General features: G+C 49.9%; 2 protein-coding genes and 5 non-coding genes across 10 annotated transcripts; 6 read left to right on the top strand and 1 right to left on the bottom strand.

The window, feature by feature from the left end:
• The first annotated feature begins 992 nt into the window (after positions 1–992).
• On the top strand, positions 993–7389 carry NOP56 (NOP56 ribonucleoprotein). 2 transcript variants are annotated; one of them, XR_012519324.1, is made up of 13 exons: positions 993–1066; positions 1227–1316; positions 1678–1792; positions 3333–3494; positions 3665–3863; positions 4241–4428; positions 4511–4662; positions 4849–4949; positions 5316–5464; positions 5691–5812; positions 6006–6143; positions 6298–6417; positions 6910–7389. XR_012519324.1 is itself a non-coding variant. In XM_003941050.4 (12 exons), the coding sequence occupies exons 1-12, from the start codon at positions 1064–1066 to the stop codon at positions 7279–7281; spliced, it is 1791 nt and encodes a 596-aa protein (XP_003941099.2). In that variant the 5' UTR covers positions 993–1063; the 3' UTR covers positions 7282–7389. The 2 variants fall into 2 exon arrangements, 1 of the variants encoding a protein (XP_003941099.2); XM_003941050.4 differs by lacking the exon at positions 6298–6417.
• Positions 3150–3224, top strand: LOC120368006 (small nucleolar RNA SNORD110). Its single transcript, XR_005582237.1, has one exon. It is a non-coding gene; the product is annotated as a small nucleolar RNA SNORD110 (small nucleolar RNA).
• On the top strand, positions 3981–4112 carry LOC120367996 (small nucleolar RNA SNORA51). The gene has a single exon (XR_005582227.1). It is a non-coding gene; the product is annotated as a small nucleolar RNA SNORA51 (small nucleolar RNA).
• Positions 5012–5097, top strand: LOC120368005 (small nucleolar RNA SNORD86). The gene has a single exon (XR_005582236.1). It is a non-coding gene; the product is annotated as a small nucleolar RNA SNORD86 (small nucleolar RNA).
• LOC120367991 (small nucleolar RNA SNORD56) lies at positions 5541–5611 on the top strand. Its single transcript, XR_005582222.1, has one exon. It is a non-coding gene; the product is annotated as a small nucleolar RNA SNORD56 (small nucleolar RNA).
• On the top strand, positions 5856–5933 carry LOC120367990 (small nucleolar RNA SNORD57). Its single transcript, XR_005582221.2, has one exon. It is a non-coding gene; the product is annotated as a small nucleolar RNA SNORD57 (small nucleolar RNA).
• IDH3B (isocitrate dehydrogenase (NAD(+)) 3 non-catalytic subunit beta) lies at positions 7386–13318 on the bottom strand. Of its 3 annotated transcripts, none has more exons than XM_010351773.2 (12): positions 13219–13318; positions 12993–13073; positions 12729–12827; positions 12522–12642; positions 9917–9977; positions 9709–9841; positions 9470–9603; positions 9277–9379; positions 9045–9191; positions 8699–8793; positions 8524–8584; positions 7386–7817 (listed from the first exon to the last, which is right to left on the bottom strand). In XM_010351773.2, exons 1-12 carry the CDS (start codon positions 13252–13254, stop codon positions 7731–7733), a joined length of 1158 nt encoding a protein of 385 aa, XP_010350075.1. In that variant the 5' UTR covers positions 13255–13318; the 3' UTR covers positions 7386–7730. The 3 variants fall into 3 exon arrangements, with proteins under 3 accessions (XP_010350075.1, XP_003941100.1, XP_003941101.1); XM_003941051.4 differs by having other exon boundaries at positions 7386–7514; XM_003941052.4 differs by lacking the exon at positions 7386–7817 and adding an exon at positions 7832–8312.
• Positions 13319–17608: the final 4290 nt, after the last annotated feature.

The following is a 17608-nucleotide window of genomic DNA, read 5'->3' as shown; positions in this document are numbered from 1 at the left end:
CGCTTGAACTCGGGAGAACGAGATGGTAGTGAGCCGAGATGGCGCCGTTGCACTCCAGCTTGAGCGACAAGAGCAAAACTCCGCGTCTCAAAAAAATTTTTTTTCCTTAGAATGACTTTAAAATGTACCAGCGGATATACTACTTAAGTGTAACTAGGTGTTGGATTTAAAACGTTAATATTAATTATTAAAGCAGAACCCATTTCTAAATAGTCGCCTGAGTGCCCCAAAGACGCCCTCGAGGACAGGGAAGCAGCTCCGATTCACTCGGCGCTCACCGGCGCTCAGAATTCAGGGCTGCTCAGGCGGCAACGCAACACGTGGCTCGGCAAAAGGACCTGGGTCCCGTGCAGAAAAGGAACAAGAAACTGGCCTAGGAAGACGTTGGAGCGTCTTTCGCACGTTACTGCCTGCCACCGTCATTTTAAAAAATAATAAATAAAATTAATAGTACGAAGAAAACTGCGCGAGCCGCTTTCCCAGCAGTATCTGCGCCAGAGCGTGCCAGGTACTGCTCCCGTTCCGTGGAAGAAGAAAGGACGCGCGGCCCACCCGGCGCCGTGGAGGCTCGTCCCCGAATAAGGGACGGGAACGGATGGGTCCCAGGGACGAGGGGCGCAGGGAAGCCCGCTCGGCAGCGGTCTCGGTCTGGGATGGACGCCACGCCCCACGCGGAGCCTCCCGCCCTAACTTCGCCCAGCTCTGCTGCCCGCAACTTATATGACGGGAAGCTTATATGAGAACATCAGGAACCGGACTATTATCCCGAAAGCGCCTTTCCAAGTCGTTGCGCAGCCTGCAAGACCCGATGCAGGGCCGCGCGTCCCCGGCAACCGGCTTGCCCGCGCAGCTGCAGAGGCCGGGAAACGCCTGCTAGCCCGCGCTCGGTGCCACCTCGCCCGCGCTCCGGGCGATACCACCCCGGGCGGCCCCTCGGAAGGCCGGAGATGGTACCGTCCCTGGTCTCCGATTGGTCGGTCGGACGGGGGCGTGGCCTCTAGAGTGTGGTTCCGCGCGCCGGAGCGCGCTAGCCGCATTGCGAGCTGAGCCAGGAGCGGGCGCCATGGTGAGGAGTGGTTGCGGGGCACTGACGACGCGTAGGTGGGGGTTTGGGCCTGGGTTCGGGCCAGAGTCAGAGCCTGGGCCTGGGTCTGTGCCTTCCTTTGGAGCGGGTTCTGGCAAACACGGAGGTTGAGCTTACGCTCGCGCCGCGGCTCCGGTTACAGGTGCTGTTGCACGTGCTGTTTGAGCACGCAGTCGGCTACGCGCTGCTGGCGCTGAAGGAAGTGGAGGAGATCAGTCTGCTGCAGCCGCAGGTGGGTGAGATACGTGGGATCCTCCGGCCTCCCTGCAGACCCTCACCGCACAGGTCCCAGCATCCACCGCGCGCTCCCACGTGGTCGCCGCGCGCTTCGGTGGGGGAAGAGGGGGAGGGCCTGGAAAGCTCTAGAGCCGGGGGTCTTTATTTTACCTTGACTCATGGGTAGGATCGCTCTAGCGGTTTGAAATAAGCGTCCTGGACTCCGCCCTGGAACGATTAAAGCAGAAGCTAGGATGTGGGGCCCGGGTATCGGCCTATTTTAAGAGCTTCCAAGGCTGAGCGCTGCTGCTTTACTTTACTGCCCCGCAGAGGCAGGAGGGAGGGAAGGAAACCACTCGGCCTCTTTATTCCCCCAGGTGGAGGAGTCCGTACTCAACCTGGGCAAATTCCACAATGTCGTTCGTCTGGTGGCCTTTTGTCCCTTTTCCTCGTCCCAGGTTGCCTTGGAAAATGCCAATGCCGTGTCTGAAGGTGAGTCGACCACTGCCAAGTATCTCGGAGATGTGGTTCCTTCCGGTATCCTGTCGGGCGGCATGCGATAGTATTTGCCGTCCTTGGCTAGTTCCAAGTCTGATAGATACGAGGCAGTGTTTGAAACGTACAATATGTAATTAGAAATAATTGTCTTTACAGAGCTCAAGGTCTGGAAACTGTGATAGACTAAACCATTTAAAGCAGGCGATGTAGGATATGTGTTACGTTTTCTTATGGGCACTGTAATTTTTTTTTTTTTTTTTTTTTGAGACAGTCTCTGTCGCCCACGCTGGAGTGCGCTGGCGCGATCTGGACTCAGTGCAACCTCCGGCTCCTGGGTAACTGGGATTACAGGCCTGTGCCACCAGGCCTGGACAATTTTTTGTGTTTTTAACAGAGGCAGGGTTTTGCCATTGAGCTCCCGTGAGCCACCCACCTCTGCCTCCCAAAGTGCTAGGCGTGATCCACCGCACTCTGCTCCAGGCGCCCGGCCCTCTCCCCGCCTTTCTCCCTCCGGACATAATCTGTTGCTCAGGCGGGAGTGCAGTGGTGGGATCTCGGCTGAGGGCATCCTGCGCCTCGGACTTCAAGCGATTCTCCTGCCTCAGCCTCCTGAATGGCTGGAATTACAGGCGCACACCACCATGGCCGGCCAATTTTTGTATTAGTAGGGAGGGAATTTCACAATTTTTGGCCAGCCGGTTTTGAACTCCTGATCCCAGGTGATCCGCCCACCTCCCAAAGTGCTAGGATTAAGGGCGTGAACCACCGCTCCCGGCTGACAAATGATTGTTTTATTTATTTATTTATTTATTTGAGATGGAGTTTCGCTCTTGTTACCCAGGCTGGAGTGCAATGGCGCGATCTCAGCTCACCGCAACCTCCGCCTCCTGGGTTCAGGCAATTCTCCTGCGTCAGCCTCCTGAGTAGCTGGGATTACAGGCACACGCCACCATGCCCAGCTAATTTTTTGGTATTTTTAGTAGAGATGGGGTTTCACCATGTCGACCAGGATGGTCTCGATCTCTTGACCTCGTGATCCACCCGCCTCGGCCTCCCAAAGTGCTGGGATTACAGGCATGAGCCACCACGCCCGGCTGACAAATGATTCTTAAAGGGGGAGTTGGTTTAACACTACCAGGGACCCGAGTTTACCTAAACACAATCAAGTGTCTGGTTCTCTGCTTTCTCTTTGATTGGAAGGGGCAGTTGGATAAACACAGGCTAAGAAAAAAAGGTTTGGTTACAGAAGGCAAATCCTAATACTAAATACTTGAGGTTGTGTTACAAGCTATTATTTATTGCACACTTGTGCCATCAGACCTGAGTACAGTTCCCATGGCTGGGCCAGGCTTTGCAGTGATGACTTGGTAATCTAATCTGTCAATCCCCTGAGTGCAATTACTGATGTCTCCATGTCTCTGAGCAGTGCCTGATGGGGAGGGGTTTACGTGGCAGGACCAGGGTATTGGCTGAGGAGATGTTAGAATTAATTACCCTTTAGCCTGTTAATGAGAACTGTTTTGTTTCCCTTGAGGGGTTGTTCATGAGGACCTCCGCCTGCTCTTGGAGACCTACCTGCCGTCCAAAAAGAAGAAAGTACTCTTGGGAGTTGGGGATCCCAAGATTGGTGCTGCAATACAGGAGGAGTTAGGGTACAACTGCCAGACTGGAGGCGTGATAGCTGAGATCCTGCGAGGTAAGACCATCCTCTTGTATATTCCTGGTAACCTTGGCGTTTGGGGGGAGTGGGGTTCTAGAAACTCGGATATTTGTTACTTCTGGGAAGGCCTTGCGCTTGGCTGGTTCCCAAGGGTACAGAAGCAAGCTCAGAGCCCTTTGTTGCTTATAGTCCTGCCCTCCTCTTAGGAGTTCGTCTGCACTTCCACAATCTGGTGAAGGGTCTGACTGATCTGTCAGCTTGTAAAGCACAGCTGGGCCTGGGACACAGCTATTCTCGTGCCAAAGTTAAGTTTAATGTGAACCGAGTGGACAATATGATCATCCAATCCATTAGCCTCCTGGACCAGCTGGATAAAGACATCAATACCTTCTCTATGCGAGTCAGGTAAAGTGCAGAGGCCACCCATAGTATTGGAGCCTTTGGTTTGTAGTTTAGCTAATTTTGAGTCTTGATGAGGACTGACCATCCTGTGGGTAGAATCATGTGGGCTGGGGCTAGGTAAGCCTCCTGATGCTTACCACAGGCTGTGTTCTTACACTGACTGTATAGAAAGAGGAGGTAGAGTAAACCTACTCCATATACACCTCAGCTCAGGCCCTGTGTCTGGTCTGTATTGTGAATGGGGGAACATGGAATTGAGGAAGATTTGAATCTTTTTCCCATTTCCTCCAGGCATAGAGTAGGTGTGGAGAGGGTGAGGCTGTAGCTCTGTGATTTTTGATGAAGCAGCTGGGCCAGGGGGTGACTGTGGTTCTTTTCAGGGAGTGGTATGGCTATCACTTTCCGGAGCTGGTGAAGATCATCAACGACAATGCCACATACTGCCGTCTTGCCCAGGTTATTGGAAACCGAAGGGAACTGAATGAGGAGAAGCTGGAGAAGCTGGAGGAGCTAACGATGGATGGGGCCAAGGCTAAGGCTATTCTGGATGCCTCACGGTCCTCCATGGGTCAGTGCAGAGCCTGGCAGCCTGCATAAGGTATGGGGCTCTGAATATCTGGCCTTCTGCATTCACACTTGGTTTTTCCTAGGCATGGACATATCTGCCATTGACTTGATAAACATCGAGAGCTTCTCCAGTCGTGTGGTGTCTTTATCTGAGTACCGCCAGAGCCTACACACTTACCTGCGCTCCAAGATGAGCCAAGTAGCCCCCAGCCTGTCAGCCCTAATTGGGGAAGCGGTGCGTCACAGGGGACACAAAAAATGGGAGAATAAGGACTGTTGCCATGTGCACCTGCACTGCTGTATTTCCTGACCCACCATATCTTCCCTAGTTGTGCTTGATGGGGAGGGAGCAAGTAGGGCTCTCTTGCAGTGGAAGGTCGGCAGTTCGTTTCTCTGACTGCTTCTTTGACTCTCTCTCCAGGTAGGTGCACGTCTCATCGCGCATGCTGGCAGCCTCACCAACCTGGCCAAGTATCCGGCATCCACAGTGCAAATCCTTGGGGCTGAAAAGGCCCTGTTCAGGTACCAGTGAGGGCACCTGCCCACATTCAGGTGCCACTTCTGGTGCCCGCCTCTTGTTGGGGGATCACAGTGATGGCTGACCAGGGCTCCCTGACCTATACAGGCCTCTGCTATGGGGGTGATGGCCAGTCCTGGTGTCTGAGTGATTCCCAGGGCCCAGCAAAGGGACCAAGTCTCCAGGTCAGCGACACTGGATGCCTTCCCTCTGCCTCTGGGAGCTATGGGTTGGCATGCATTGGGGTAGAGATCCAATCTGGCCTGAGGCTCACTCGGGACTTGGGGGTGAGAGGAGGGGAGGAGCTGAGCTGCCTTGGCTAAGGGGGTTGAAATTTCTGATCTTAAACTCTCCACTGACTATTCTCTCAGAGCCCTGAAGACAAGGGGTAACACACCAAAATATGGACTCATTTTCCACTCCACCTTCATTGGCCGAGCAGCTGCCAAGAACAAGGGCCGAATCTCCCGATACCTGGCAAACAAATGCAGTATTGCCTCACGAATCGATTGCTTCTCTGGTATGGGTGGGGGGGTTTGGCATTTGTGAGAAGGGGCTGGCTGGGTGGGTGGGGAGGCTTGCAACCATAGCAGCTTCCACAATGATGGCAATATTTTTCGTCAACAGCAGTTCACCTAGTGAGTGTTGAGAGTCTGGGTCTGAGTGAAGCTGAGGGTAGAGGGAACACGGGGTGGGGGTAGTTTTTCTCTGGGCTGACAGGCTTTGTTACCCACACACACGTCCAGAGGTGCCCACGAGTGTATTTGGGGAGAAACTTCGAGAACAAGTTGAAGAGCGACTGTCCTTCTATGAGACTGGAGAGATTCCACGAAAGAATCTGGATGTCATGAAGGAAGCAATGGTTGAGGTCAGTTGGGCTTTGCTGGGTGTAGGGAGGCATAGCTGGCTGTTGGAGTTGATGAACTGTCTGAGCCTGACCTTGTAGAGTGGAGGCAAAAAAAAAAAAACTGATTTAATGAGCCTGATCCAATAAAGCCAGAAAAAAGAGTCCTCAGAGCACCAGAGGTCTTCAGGCCCTTTTAGCACTTCTCTTTGACCAGGCAGAGGAAGCGGCTGCTGAGATTACTAGGAAGCTGGAGAAACAGGAGAAGAAACGCTTAAAGAAGGAAAAGAAACGGCTGGCTGCACTTGCCCTCGCATCTTCAGAAAACAGCAGTAGTACTCCTGAGGAGTGTGAGGTCAGTAGGCAGCTTGGCCCTTGCAAAGATCCTAGGTTGTAGGGTTTTCAACAGCAGAACAAAGGATGTGCTGCATCAAGCCATGGTCTTGAGTCCAGGCTTTTGGACTGAAACAAGGACCTGAAACATCTAAAACTACCTCTTGATTCTATAGGAAGGAGATAGGTGCTGAGAGAACTTGCTCAAGAGCCCAGAGAGCTGGTTGTAGCTCACACCCGTTCCCTGGGCATGTGTGTTCTGTCCTCGGCTGCCTCCCAGGAGTCCTCAACCTGGGGTAGTGTAAATTCCTGCTCTGCTTATTCTCAGACGTGTGTCCGGAGGTGGTAGTGTTCACAGTGGGGATGGGGGCAGGGCGGTCCCCAGTGTGCTAGGCTACAATCATTCTCCCTGGGATTTTCATTTAGCACCCAGTTTCTTAAACAGCGTTTCAGGGCCCTGTCTGGAACTTGGCATGATGGTTCTGTTGTGACCAGCATGGTGGGTTTTTCTTTAGGGTTTTTTTTGTTTTTTTTTTTTTTTTTAAATAAATGGGCTGAGGTAATTTACTACATGTCCTTAACTTCTAATTTGGGATAGCCTTTGGGATGGATTTCTAAAGTTACACCCACACAATTAAAACTATCCCAGAAACACTGGGCAACATTAACAACTACACAGGTTTCCCTGCCTTGGCTACTTAATTGCTGAAAATATAAAGGGGGCTATGTGTGCACATTTCAATAGATGACACTGTTCTCACAGTCTGTTCCCCTGTCCTTCCCTTTAGGAGGCAAGTGAAAAACCCAAAAAGAAGAAAAAAAAGCAAAAGCCCCAGGAGGTTCCTCAGGAGAATGGAATGGAAGACCCGTCTACTTCTTTCTCCAAACCCAAGAAAAAGAAATCTTTTTCCAAGGAGGAGTTGATGAGTAGTGATCCTGAAGAAACCACTGGCAGCCCCAGTCTTCCCAAGAGGAAGAAATCATCACCCAAGGAGGAAACAGTCAATGACCCCGAAGAGGCAGGCAGCAGAAGTGTCTCCAAGAAAAAGAGGAAATTCTCCAAAGAGGAGCCAGTCAGCAGTGGACCTGAAGAGGCTACTAGCAGCAAGAGCAGCTCCAAGAAGAAGAAAAAGTTCCGTAAAGAAGCCCAGGAAGATTAGAATGCAAATGGACATTACATTCTCTGGGAGGTGGGACATACCAGAGCCCAAGGTGACATTCCCCACCCTGTGTCCTGTTCCCCAATAAAAACAAACTCAGAAAAGTTGGTTCATGCTTTTTATTGAACACCTTAGATGGGTATGGACAGGGCCTATGAGTGAGGCAAGGCAGCAATGACAGCCTCAGTGAAGTCATGGCAAGTAGCATAGCCACCCATGTCAGAGGTTCGAACCTGTGGGGGAGAATCATCATCATCCATGTGGCCTGGGCTCCATCCCAACAAAATCCCCATCACCACCCAGCAGTCTGTTCCCTAAGGAAGCCAGCCCAAGGACAACCTAGGCCCTGCCCAGTAAGGTGACCATGGTACACTGCCTAGAGGCGCAAAGTCTCTTCTGGTCCACTGCACTGAACGGTATGGGGAGTGTGGTCCTTGAAATAAAGGGCTCTAGCTCCCATGGGGGTGCAGGTGACCGATGACAGACTTGATGAAGTCGGTTGTGGTGCTGTAGCCGCCCATGTCTCGAGTCCGCACCTACAGCCACCACCGGCAATAGCCGTGGGGAGGAAGAAAAGAGAGCCCATGAAGGGAGGTAGGGCAACATGACTGAGGAAATGGAATCCAAGAATGAGATGGAATCCAAGAAGGCATGACAGATAGCCAGAAAAAAGAGGCAGTGCAGCAGGATGGAAGGAGCCAGGCTGGGAAGCACATGGACCTGCCCACGCCTCTTAAGCCACTATTAACTGTGCTGCAGCCAGGGCAGGAAGGAGGCTGAGCAGGCAAAGATGATGGGAAATGCAGATCAGAGGGGATGTAGCTACCCTCCTTGGAAGAAATAGAGACAGGACCAGGTGGGTGGACAAGACCAGGCAGGGGAAAGGAGATGGGATGTGAAGGTGAAGCTGGTGCCTCAGCCTGCCTGTATCCCTTGCTGTTCCACCCCCAGGAAAAGCTGCAAGTCTGCATTCAGATGGCCCATGAAAAGGGCAGTGAATGGAGCAGGAAAGAGGGAACAGCAGATGGGATCTAAGAGGCAAAAGAGATAAAGAGGATGAAACAGCCAAGAGAAGGGAGGTGAAGAGCAGCCCTGAGAAGGATGCGGGAATGTCAGGGAACAGATGTCCTGGGGACCTGGGGAAAAGGCGATCCCCATTCAGCTTCCCCAGGGAGTAGTGCCAAGGTGCTGACCCCAGGACTACTCTAAACCCTGAAGCCAGCACTACTCCTCTAAACTCACCTTGCCAACTTTGATCACCTTCTTCACCGCATCTGCAATCATGCTGGAGTGATACTCGAGACTGTGGATATGGACGGGAAGAAACTGAGACTTGCCCCAAAACACTTCCCCCAATTTCCCCACCTGGCTCCTCCTCACAACACTCATTCTCTGCCCGCAGCCTCCCATGACCTACTTGAGATGCCGCAGCATGTTGGAAGCCGACAACAACATGGCCGTGGGATTGGCTATATTCCTGCCCACTGCCTGGGCAAATGGGTGCCGGGCACCCTGTGGAGAGAGGGGCAGGCTAGACACTGGGAGGAGGCAGGAGGGGTATGCAGAGGCTCAGGTTGGAAAAAGACATTATGGGAGGGGGAGGTCAGGCCAGGATCACTGAAAAGAGGCATGGTGGGCAGCGTGGGGGAAGAACAGGCCAAGATCACTTAGGAAGGGGAGATGCTGAGATGAGGGAGGAATGCCAGGCTTGGGGTCAGAGACGGGACGTAGCAACGGCTGAGGGATAAAGCAGCCTCACTCACCGTCTCAAAGACTGCATACTCTGCACTATAGCTCTCACCAGGGACCACACCAGCTCCCCCAACAAGGCCAGCAGCCAGATTGTCAATAATGTTCCCATAGAGATTGGGCATCACAAGCACATCAAACTGGTAAGGATTCTGCACCAGCTAGAGGGTGAGAAGTAGGCATGAAGTGAATTCCACTCCACTCTCCTTCTCAGCCCTATGAGTGGAGATGTGGGGAGGGCCTCACCTGCATGCAGCAGTTGTCTATGATCATTGTCTCAAATTTGATTTTGGGGTACAGTTCAGCAACTTCCTCACAGCACTGCAGGAACAACCCATCCCCAAGTTTCCTGTCCATGGGCCAAAGGGGACAGATCAGCCAAGAAAGTGCGGGGGCTACCTTCCCAGGAACCCACCCTACATAAAGCCATGTCCCTCACATGATGTTGGCCTTGTGGACAGCAGTGACCTTGCCCCGCCCCTTCTTGGTGGCATAGTCAAAGGCGAACTTTGCAATCCGCTGAGACTTGGCTCGTGTGACAATCTTCAAGCACTCAATCACACCCCTTGCACTCTGGGTAAGAAGAGAGCAGCAGCTAGGTGACACTGGGAAGGGAAACAAGGAGCTCCAGCTCTCTCCCACCTTCGTCCCTGCCCTCCCCCAGTTTCTGGGCCTTACCTCATGTTCCAGAGAGCTGTACTCCCCTTCTGTCTGCTCCCTAATGATCACCAGGTCTAGATTGTTGTGCCGAGTCATATAGCCAGGAAGTGACTTCACATGGACTACGTTGGCAAATAAGTCCAACTTACGCCTGTGGGTAGGCAGGGCCATCAGCTCTGCTCCTGCCTGGCGCCTCTAAAGCATTCGCCCTACCCCCACCACCTACCTCAGTCGCATATCATAGGAGGCTAGCTCCCCCTTATACTCCATTGGGGTATGGATCTTTCCTGCGTAAACAAAGTGGGGAAAGGAGTGTCAAGCACAGGCCAAGCCAAAGGGAGCCCAGACCAGTGTCTAACCCCCTTAGGAACATAATGTAACCCAGACTCCCATCTCCCACTCCCAAATCAGTAACTTTTAAATTGCCTCTGGGGGCAAGGGGCAAAGGAGAATAATGTATAGTTAAAGCCAGAAACATTTCATTTATTGCTTTTTTAAATTTTTTTATTTTGAGACAGGGTCTCACTTGGACACCCAGGCTAGAGTGCAGTGGAGCAATCTGGGCTCACTGCAAACTCCGCCTCCCAAGTTTAAGTAATTCTCCTGCCTCAGCCTTCCCAGTAGGCTAGGATTACAGGCATGTGCCACCACACCGGCTAATTTTTTTCATTTTTAGTAGAGATAGGGTTTCACCATGTTGGCCAGGCTGGCCTCAAACTCCTGACCTCAAGTGATCTGCCTGCCTCAGACTTATTGCTTTATTTCTAGTCACCATATTTAATTTATGTTGAAATTTCAAAACGGAGAAAAACAGATTTTTTCTCTATTTATCAAGAAAGAACCTGGGTTTAATAACAAGTTGAGAGACAATGCTAGCAGATCTGTGACCTTTTTAGGTGTTTCTGAGCCTTCTACTTATTTGACATTTTTTAACCCAACACCTACTGAATATCAATTACATGTCAGGCAATAAGGATAGCAGCTAAAACTACACAACCCCTGCCCTCGAGAAACAAATGGTACACTGGGAAAGGCAGATAATATGAAAAACATGATAAATATCATGGGAAAGTTGTATAGCAACACAGAGGAAATCCTCTCCATTAATATCAAGATACAGCACAGAAGAGCTGCACTTCAGCCCAAGCCTTCGTTTCAGTGAGTACAATGGGCTGAACAGTGATCCCTGAAGTTACTGTCCATGTCCTGAGCCCCAGAACCAATATATGTGACTTATATGGGAACAGAGGCTTTGCAGATGTAATTCAGTTAAGGATATTGAGACAAAATCATCCTGGATTAGGGTGAGCCCTAAATCCAGTGATAAATCTTTAAGGAGAAAAATAATACAGAGACAGAGAGGGGAAAGAAACAAGAGATTGGACCGATGCATCTGCAAGTCAAAAAACAGCAGGAGCCACCAGAACAAGCAAGAAAGGATTCTCTCCTAAACCTTCAGAGGAAGCAGGGCCTTGCCAACACCTTGATTTCAGACTTATGGTCTCCAGCACTGTGAGAGAATACATTTCTGTTATGTTAAGCCACCAGGTTCATGGTAGTTTGTTACGGCAGCCATGGGAAACTAATACAGTGAATGAGTGAGAAGGACTCTGACAAGTAGCATTAAAGAAAGTAAGTTCTGGGTAGAAGGAACAGTGTAAGTCAGGTAGCACATATTGGAATCTAACACACACTATCTAGAGTGATCAAAGCACAGAACAAGAGTTCTGGAACCAAGGCAAAAAAAAAGTTAAGGGCCAAAGGGAAAGAACTGACCTTCCTATGGTAAGGCTGGGCCTGGAAAAGTCAGGCTGTTCTTTGCAAGATAAGACAAAAAAATTAAATGAGATTAAAGCAGGCAAGGCAAAAGAAAAGGGGCAGCTAGGCGTGGTGGCTCACCTATAATCCCAGCACTTTTTGAGATGGGTGGATCACTGGAGGTCAGGGGTTTGAGACACGCCTGTCAAACACGGTAAAATCCTGTCTTTACTAAAAATAAAGAAACTAGGCCGGGCGCGGTGGCTCAAGCTGTAATCCCAGCACTTTGGGAGGCCGAGGCGGGTGGATCACAAGGTCGAGAGATCGAGACCAACCTGGTCAACATGGTGAAACCCCGTCTCTACTAAAAATACAAAAAATTAGCTGGGCATGGTGGCGCGTGCCTATAATCCCAGCTACTCAGGAGGCTGTGGCAGGAGAATTGCCTGAACCCAGGAGGCGGAGGTTGCGGTGAGCCGAGATAGCGCCATTGCACTCCAGCCTGGGTAACAAGAGCGAAACTCCGTCTCAAAAAAATAAATAAATAAATAAATAAATAAACTAGCTGGGCATGGTGGTGCACACCTGTAGTCCCAGCTACTGGGGAGGCTGAAGCAGGAGAATCCCTTGAACCCAGAAAGCAGAAGTTGCAGTGAGCCGAGATCATGTCACTGCATTCCAGCCTGGGCAACAGAGTGAGACTCAGTCTAAAAAAAAAAAAAAAGAAAGAAAGAAAGGGAGGGGAGAGAGGAGGGGAGAGAAGAGGGGACGGGAGGGGAAGAAAAGAAAAAGGGCAGATAGAAGTGGTATTCCAGAAATGCAATGAACAAGGTTGATGACAGTTGATGTAGCCTCAGGACAGACTCAGAACCCCTGGAACTTTCCTGCACAGACAGCTGACATAATCTCTCAACACCTGGGTTCCCAACCGGAAGGAACAAATTTCCAAATACCAGTGGTGGTTGCCCTGGAGAATTAATACAATTGCATACCATGTGGGCAGAAGGGCTTAATAAACATTGGTCATTTGATTTTAAATGGCACATGGACAAGTGGCAAGTGGGCACACATACCAATAATGGCCACTTTGTTCTCCTTCATGGAACTCAGCACCTGTTCCAGCTTCTCCTCGGATGCCATATTCTGCACCTCACTCAGGTGGTGCTCCTGGAACTCCACCGGGACAGCGGCAGCCTTCGGAAACAGGTTCCCAAAACATCACAGTCAAGGCCAAGTCCTTTCCAACCCTCTACTGTCCTCTGATTCCCGAGGCCACTCACCTTGAACACCTCCTTGACGGCGTGCATCAGCTCAGGCCCTACACCGTCTCCCGGCAGCATGGTCACGGGAAAGGAGCCCTCCACCCTCACGTCCTCGGCCTGAATGGGGGAAGTGCGGAGAAGCAAAGATAGGGCTGGGACGGGAGCAGTGATCCTGGGAGTAGGGAAGTGGGGAAACCCGGGAGGGGTGGGGGAAAGCCAGGGGAGAGGGCAGCGAGGAAGGGACCGGGTCGTGAGCGAGACCCTGGCCAGATTCGTGCATACCTGACTGCGCGATGCAGCGTGCGCCGCGGCCGAGGTACTCAGACCTCTCCATGCCCCAGGGTTCCCGGCGGAGACCAGCGCCTGCAACAGGGACACACAAGCCTGTAAGGACGGATTGGAGACCTCCAGACCCCGAACACGACAGTGACTTTGCTCTGTTTAGGAACCCTACGACCAACTCTCCTCTCCCTCACCCGCCCCTGCCCGGCGTGTCCCCGCGCCTCACTCGGGTCAACCAGCGGACACCGCTCAGTGCCGCCATGTTCTCCGCAGGAAGTCGCGTGGGAAGTAACGGCGGAAGCTGGCGCGTCCCGGTACCCCGACTTCCGCCCTGTGCTGGCGGCTTGGTGCTTGTGTCTCTGCACCAACCAGCACCTGCCTGCTTCCGCCTGTTTCTCCTCTTTCTTGCCGGTGGGGAGGATGCGCAAGCACTTTGTCTCTGGCTTTATTTCAGTCGCCATATTTAATATACGAAAAATGTAGCGTCATATTTATCAAATGAGGACCTGAGCTTAACGAAAGATTGAGAGAAAATCCTAAGGAAGCTGTTAAAATTTTTGTGGCAGTGCGTTTTTCTTTTAACCGGTATTCACTGAACACCTGTAATATCAGGCTCTCAAGGAACACAGCACGGTTTATGGGAGGTGTCTGTCGGGTTTCTCACCAGTCTCCGAGTGCCCAATACCTCCGTATTGCCTCGTTGTTGAGACTAGAGTCTAGCTCTGTTGCCCAGTCTGGAGTGCAGCGGCACGATCTCGGCTCACTGCAACCTCAACCCCCCCGGGTTCAAGCAATTCCCCTACCTCGGGCTCCCAAGTAGCTGGGATTACAGGCGTGCGCCACCACTCCAGGCTCATTTTTGTATTTTTTTTAGTAGAGACGAGGTTTCACCATATTGGACACACTCGCTGGTCTCGAACTCCTGAGCTCATGATCTGCCCGCCTCGGCCTCCCAAAGTGCTGGGATTACAGGTGTGAGCTACGGTGCCCAGCCTCGCCTTGTTTTCTTCTTACAGGATCTTGTTCTTTGCTCTGGCAGTTGTTTCCCTAATTGTGTGTCCTGGACTTGAACTCCCCAGGACAGGCCCATAAATGGTGCCAGAAATGAGTTCAATAATATAAGTGTGACTAAAGAGAATTTCAGACTGATCTTTAAATTAGCAATCATAAAAAATAAAAAGAATCTAGGCAACGCCGGGAGACACCGGCTCTACCAAAAAAAATAAAAATAAAAATTAGCCAGGCATGGTGACGCACACCTGTAGTCCCAGCTACTTAGGAGGCTGAGGTGGGAGGATTACTTTGAGCCCAGGAGATGGAAGCTGTAGTGGGCCGTTATGGCACCACTGGACTCCAGCCTGGGAGACAGAGCAGGACCCCGTCTTTAAAAAATTCCAGTCACGATTTTAGGTGTGTACAATTGACTCACCTAAAGACAAACTGATACAGGAAGATTTGCCTGACCCACTCTTCTGGAAGTGTGGTTTTTGGATCGACTGTCCAGACGAACCAACAGCAACTTGTTAAAAATGCAGGCTTGTGAGTCATACCTCATTTGCTGAATCCAAATCTCAGTCATGGGGGCCCAGAAAATATTTCTCTAACAGCCTCCCCTTGTTAATACACTGAAATTTAAGAACCACTAGCTAGGTTCTCTATGATAAGTTCCTCCTTTTTATATACCTCATCCAGCCAAAAAGGTGGCAAGGCAAAGGCATTCTCCCAGCCCAAGGCAGAGGATACAGTGGTTCTAATCTTGGGGACCAAAAGCATAGACTCTGTGCCTCCTCTGCAATCCGTTAGGTGAGACATTTTCCTCTACAGTAGTAGGATGAGAAGATTAAATTAGATAATGTATTAAGAGTTTTGAGCAAATGAAAACTACTGTGTAAATATAGGGCTGTTATTATAGTTAATATAACATTAATATAACACATTCCTCTATTTCCATTCATATATCCCATGAAACCAATCAAAACCAGAGAGCACCACCAGCTTGCTCCCATAGACTCCATGGTCCCAGCTTCCAAATCACTAGTACCATTCACCACCATTTTTCTTCTCCAAATATTTCTCCTTCTGATTGAGAACAAAATGGAAGATTTACAACCTCTGCCTCCTGGGTTCCAGTGATTCTTCTGCCTCAGCCTCCTTGTTAGCTAGGATTACAGGGACGTGCCACCACACCCGGCTAATTTTTGTATTTTTAGTTGAAACAGGGTTTCACCATGTTGGCCAGGCTGGTCTCAAACTCCTGACCTCAGCTGATCTGCCTGCCAAAGTGCTGGGATTACAGGTGTGAGCCACCATGCCTGGCCAGATTTACTCTTTTTAAAAACTACATTTTCTGTTACAGGAAATTTAGGGTAAGAAAGAAAAGAGATGTACCATCTTAATCCGATCTCTGGTGATAATATTTTCTAGACATGTGGTCTTGCCACATCGCCCAGGCTTGTCTTAATCGTAATTTTCTTGAGGGTAACTACATCATTTCCATCCCTAAATTGTCCACAAACTTGGTCCCCGCCTAACACTCAAAAAATATCTGCTAACTGATAAAACACAAAGCAGCCATCACCAGGGTGATAGGAACTGATGGAGATTACCAGTGGACACAGGCCAAGGAGATGAGATAATTATTGTCTGAAGGCCACTGTGTTCTCCCCATGAATTCAGCAAGCTCTCCTGGCCTTCAAGTCCCCACAAGGGTGTCTTTGACCAATAATGGAGAAATCCAGTCAAGATCTTTGAGAAGTTTCTTAACCAGTCTCTTAGGGCAGAGGAGGAAGGTTATACCATCTTGTTCTCTTCTAACTGTTGTGGAGTCTCCTCTGCTTAGCACAAGAGGCCATAAAGATGGATAAGCTGCCTATACTTGAATGTTCAGTGTGAAGATGAATGACTTGAATGTCTGCTTCCCAGGCTTGCAAATCCTCCAGTACAGGAGTCCTAACTTGGGGTCTACAGAACCCCATAGGTGTCCATGAATAGGAATCGGTACTATGCACCTGGGGGGATCCCCAAAAATCACATCTTTATTCTCACTAACCTCTAACTGAAGTGTAGCATTTCCTTTCATTATGAATGCAGGTCGCAGATCACAGTGCTACCTGTAGTACCCTTGACTTTGTCAATCATTAAAAAGTATAGACATTTTCATACCACATTTTAGTTGTAGTAGATATCTTAAAGTGTCACTTACTTTAATGCCTATTTTTGCATTATTTGACCTAATGATAGATTGTGTGATTTAGTGAATTAATAAAGCAGCAAACATAGTAATATGTTGCAAGGTAGCTTCTGTTCTTTTTTCTTTTTCTCTTTTTAGAGACAGAGTTTCAGTCTGTTGCCCAGGCTGGGGTACAATGGTGTGATCACGGCTCACTGTAACCTCAAACTCCTGGGCTCAGGCAATCCTCCCACCTTATCCTCCCACACAGATGGGACTACAGGCATGCGCCGCCATGCCTAGCTAATTTTTAAATATTTTGTAGACATGAGGTCTTGCCATGTTGCCCAGGCTTGTCTTAATCATATTTGTTTTGTAATTCTATTTATTTTATGTATTTAGAAGCCTCTTCTAAGAAAGATTTCCACAGCCTTCACCTGTGGCTTCACCTCCCAAAGAGGTCCATTGCACACAGAAGTTTCAGAATGTCTGGTGTATTAGACCTACTGTATTTTTTTTTTTTTTCTGAAACCATGAACAATCAAAAGAGTGATTAACAAATGACAATTCCTTGAAGACTGAAGTCTGAAAAAGCTTCTTGGAAGAGAGAATTTGATCTGTGGTTGAAAGGATAAACAGAATTACAGAGGAGAAGTGATTACGCTCTAGGGAAAATGGAAAGACAGCAAAGGCGTTGTCTCAGGTCAACTGCTCTAGAAGCAGAGCCCAAGACAGAGATTTTATGCAGTTGACCTGTTGAAGGAGTGCTCTTAGGAGAAACACATCGGAAGGTGAATAAGCAGAAGAAGGCAGGGGAAGGAGCTCAGCAAGATGTGGCCTCCGCTGGAGTCCACCTCAGCCTCGTCTCCTGGGGAGCTCTGGAGCATGAATGACAACTCAAGGATGTCATGATTTGAGACAAGGCTTAATAACCCGGCTTCAGCCCTGCATGCACCAGCTGGCTGAGAGGATCTGACCAAGGCAGCTACTACCTTGTGGAGGTGACAGTGAACATGGTGTGCTGACGAACAGGGAGGCAGGCAGGCATGTTTGAGAAAATAAGTGACAGTGACAAGTGGTGAATAAGTAGGACTGGTGCAAGCCCGAGGTCTGAGAGAAACGGAGAGTTCTGTGAGCAATACTAAGGCCCCTGTTGAGGTTGGTGACCGTGAAATTTATTGTGGTGCAACTGTGTGTGATTTCACGGTGAGAGCAAACACTTCAGTTCATCCAAAAGTGATATTTTGCCAGAGAGAGGTACAAGGGAGTTGAGAGTGTTGGCTAAATGGGATCAGGAGGTAAGTGAAGACTGAAGAGATCTAATAGACAGGTAGATAAGGAAAGAATCAAAGCCTCCCAAAATATTCAAAGAGTAGTATTTGTGGGAGTCATTGAGCAAGTGAGATGGGAAGAGAGGATGCTGCTTCCACCACTGGTTTTGGAGGTG

The sequence above is a fragment of the Saimiri boliviensis genome, chromosome 9, assembly GCF_048565385.1.
Source record: "Saimiri boliviensis isolate mSaiBol1 chromosome 9, mSaiBol1.pri, whole genome shotgun sequence".
Taxonomy (NCBI): domain Eukaryota; kingdom Metazoa; phylum Chordata; class Mammalia; order Primates; family Cebidae; genus Saimiri; species Saimiri boliviensis.
The sequence above is the reverse complement of the archived record's forward strand: the minus strand, read 5'-3'. Positions and strand labels throughout refer to the sequence as shown.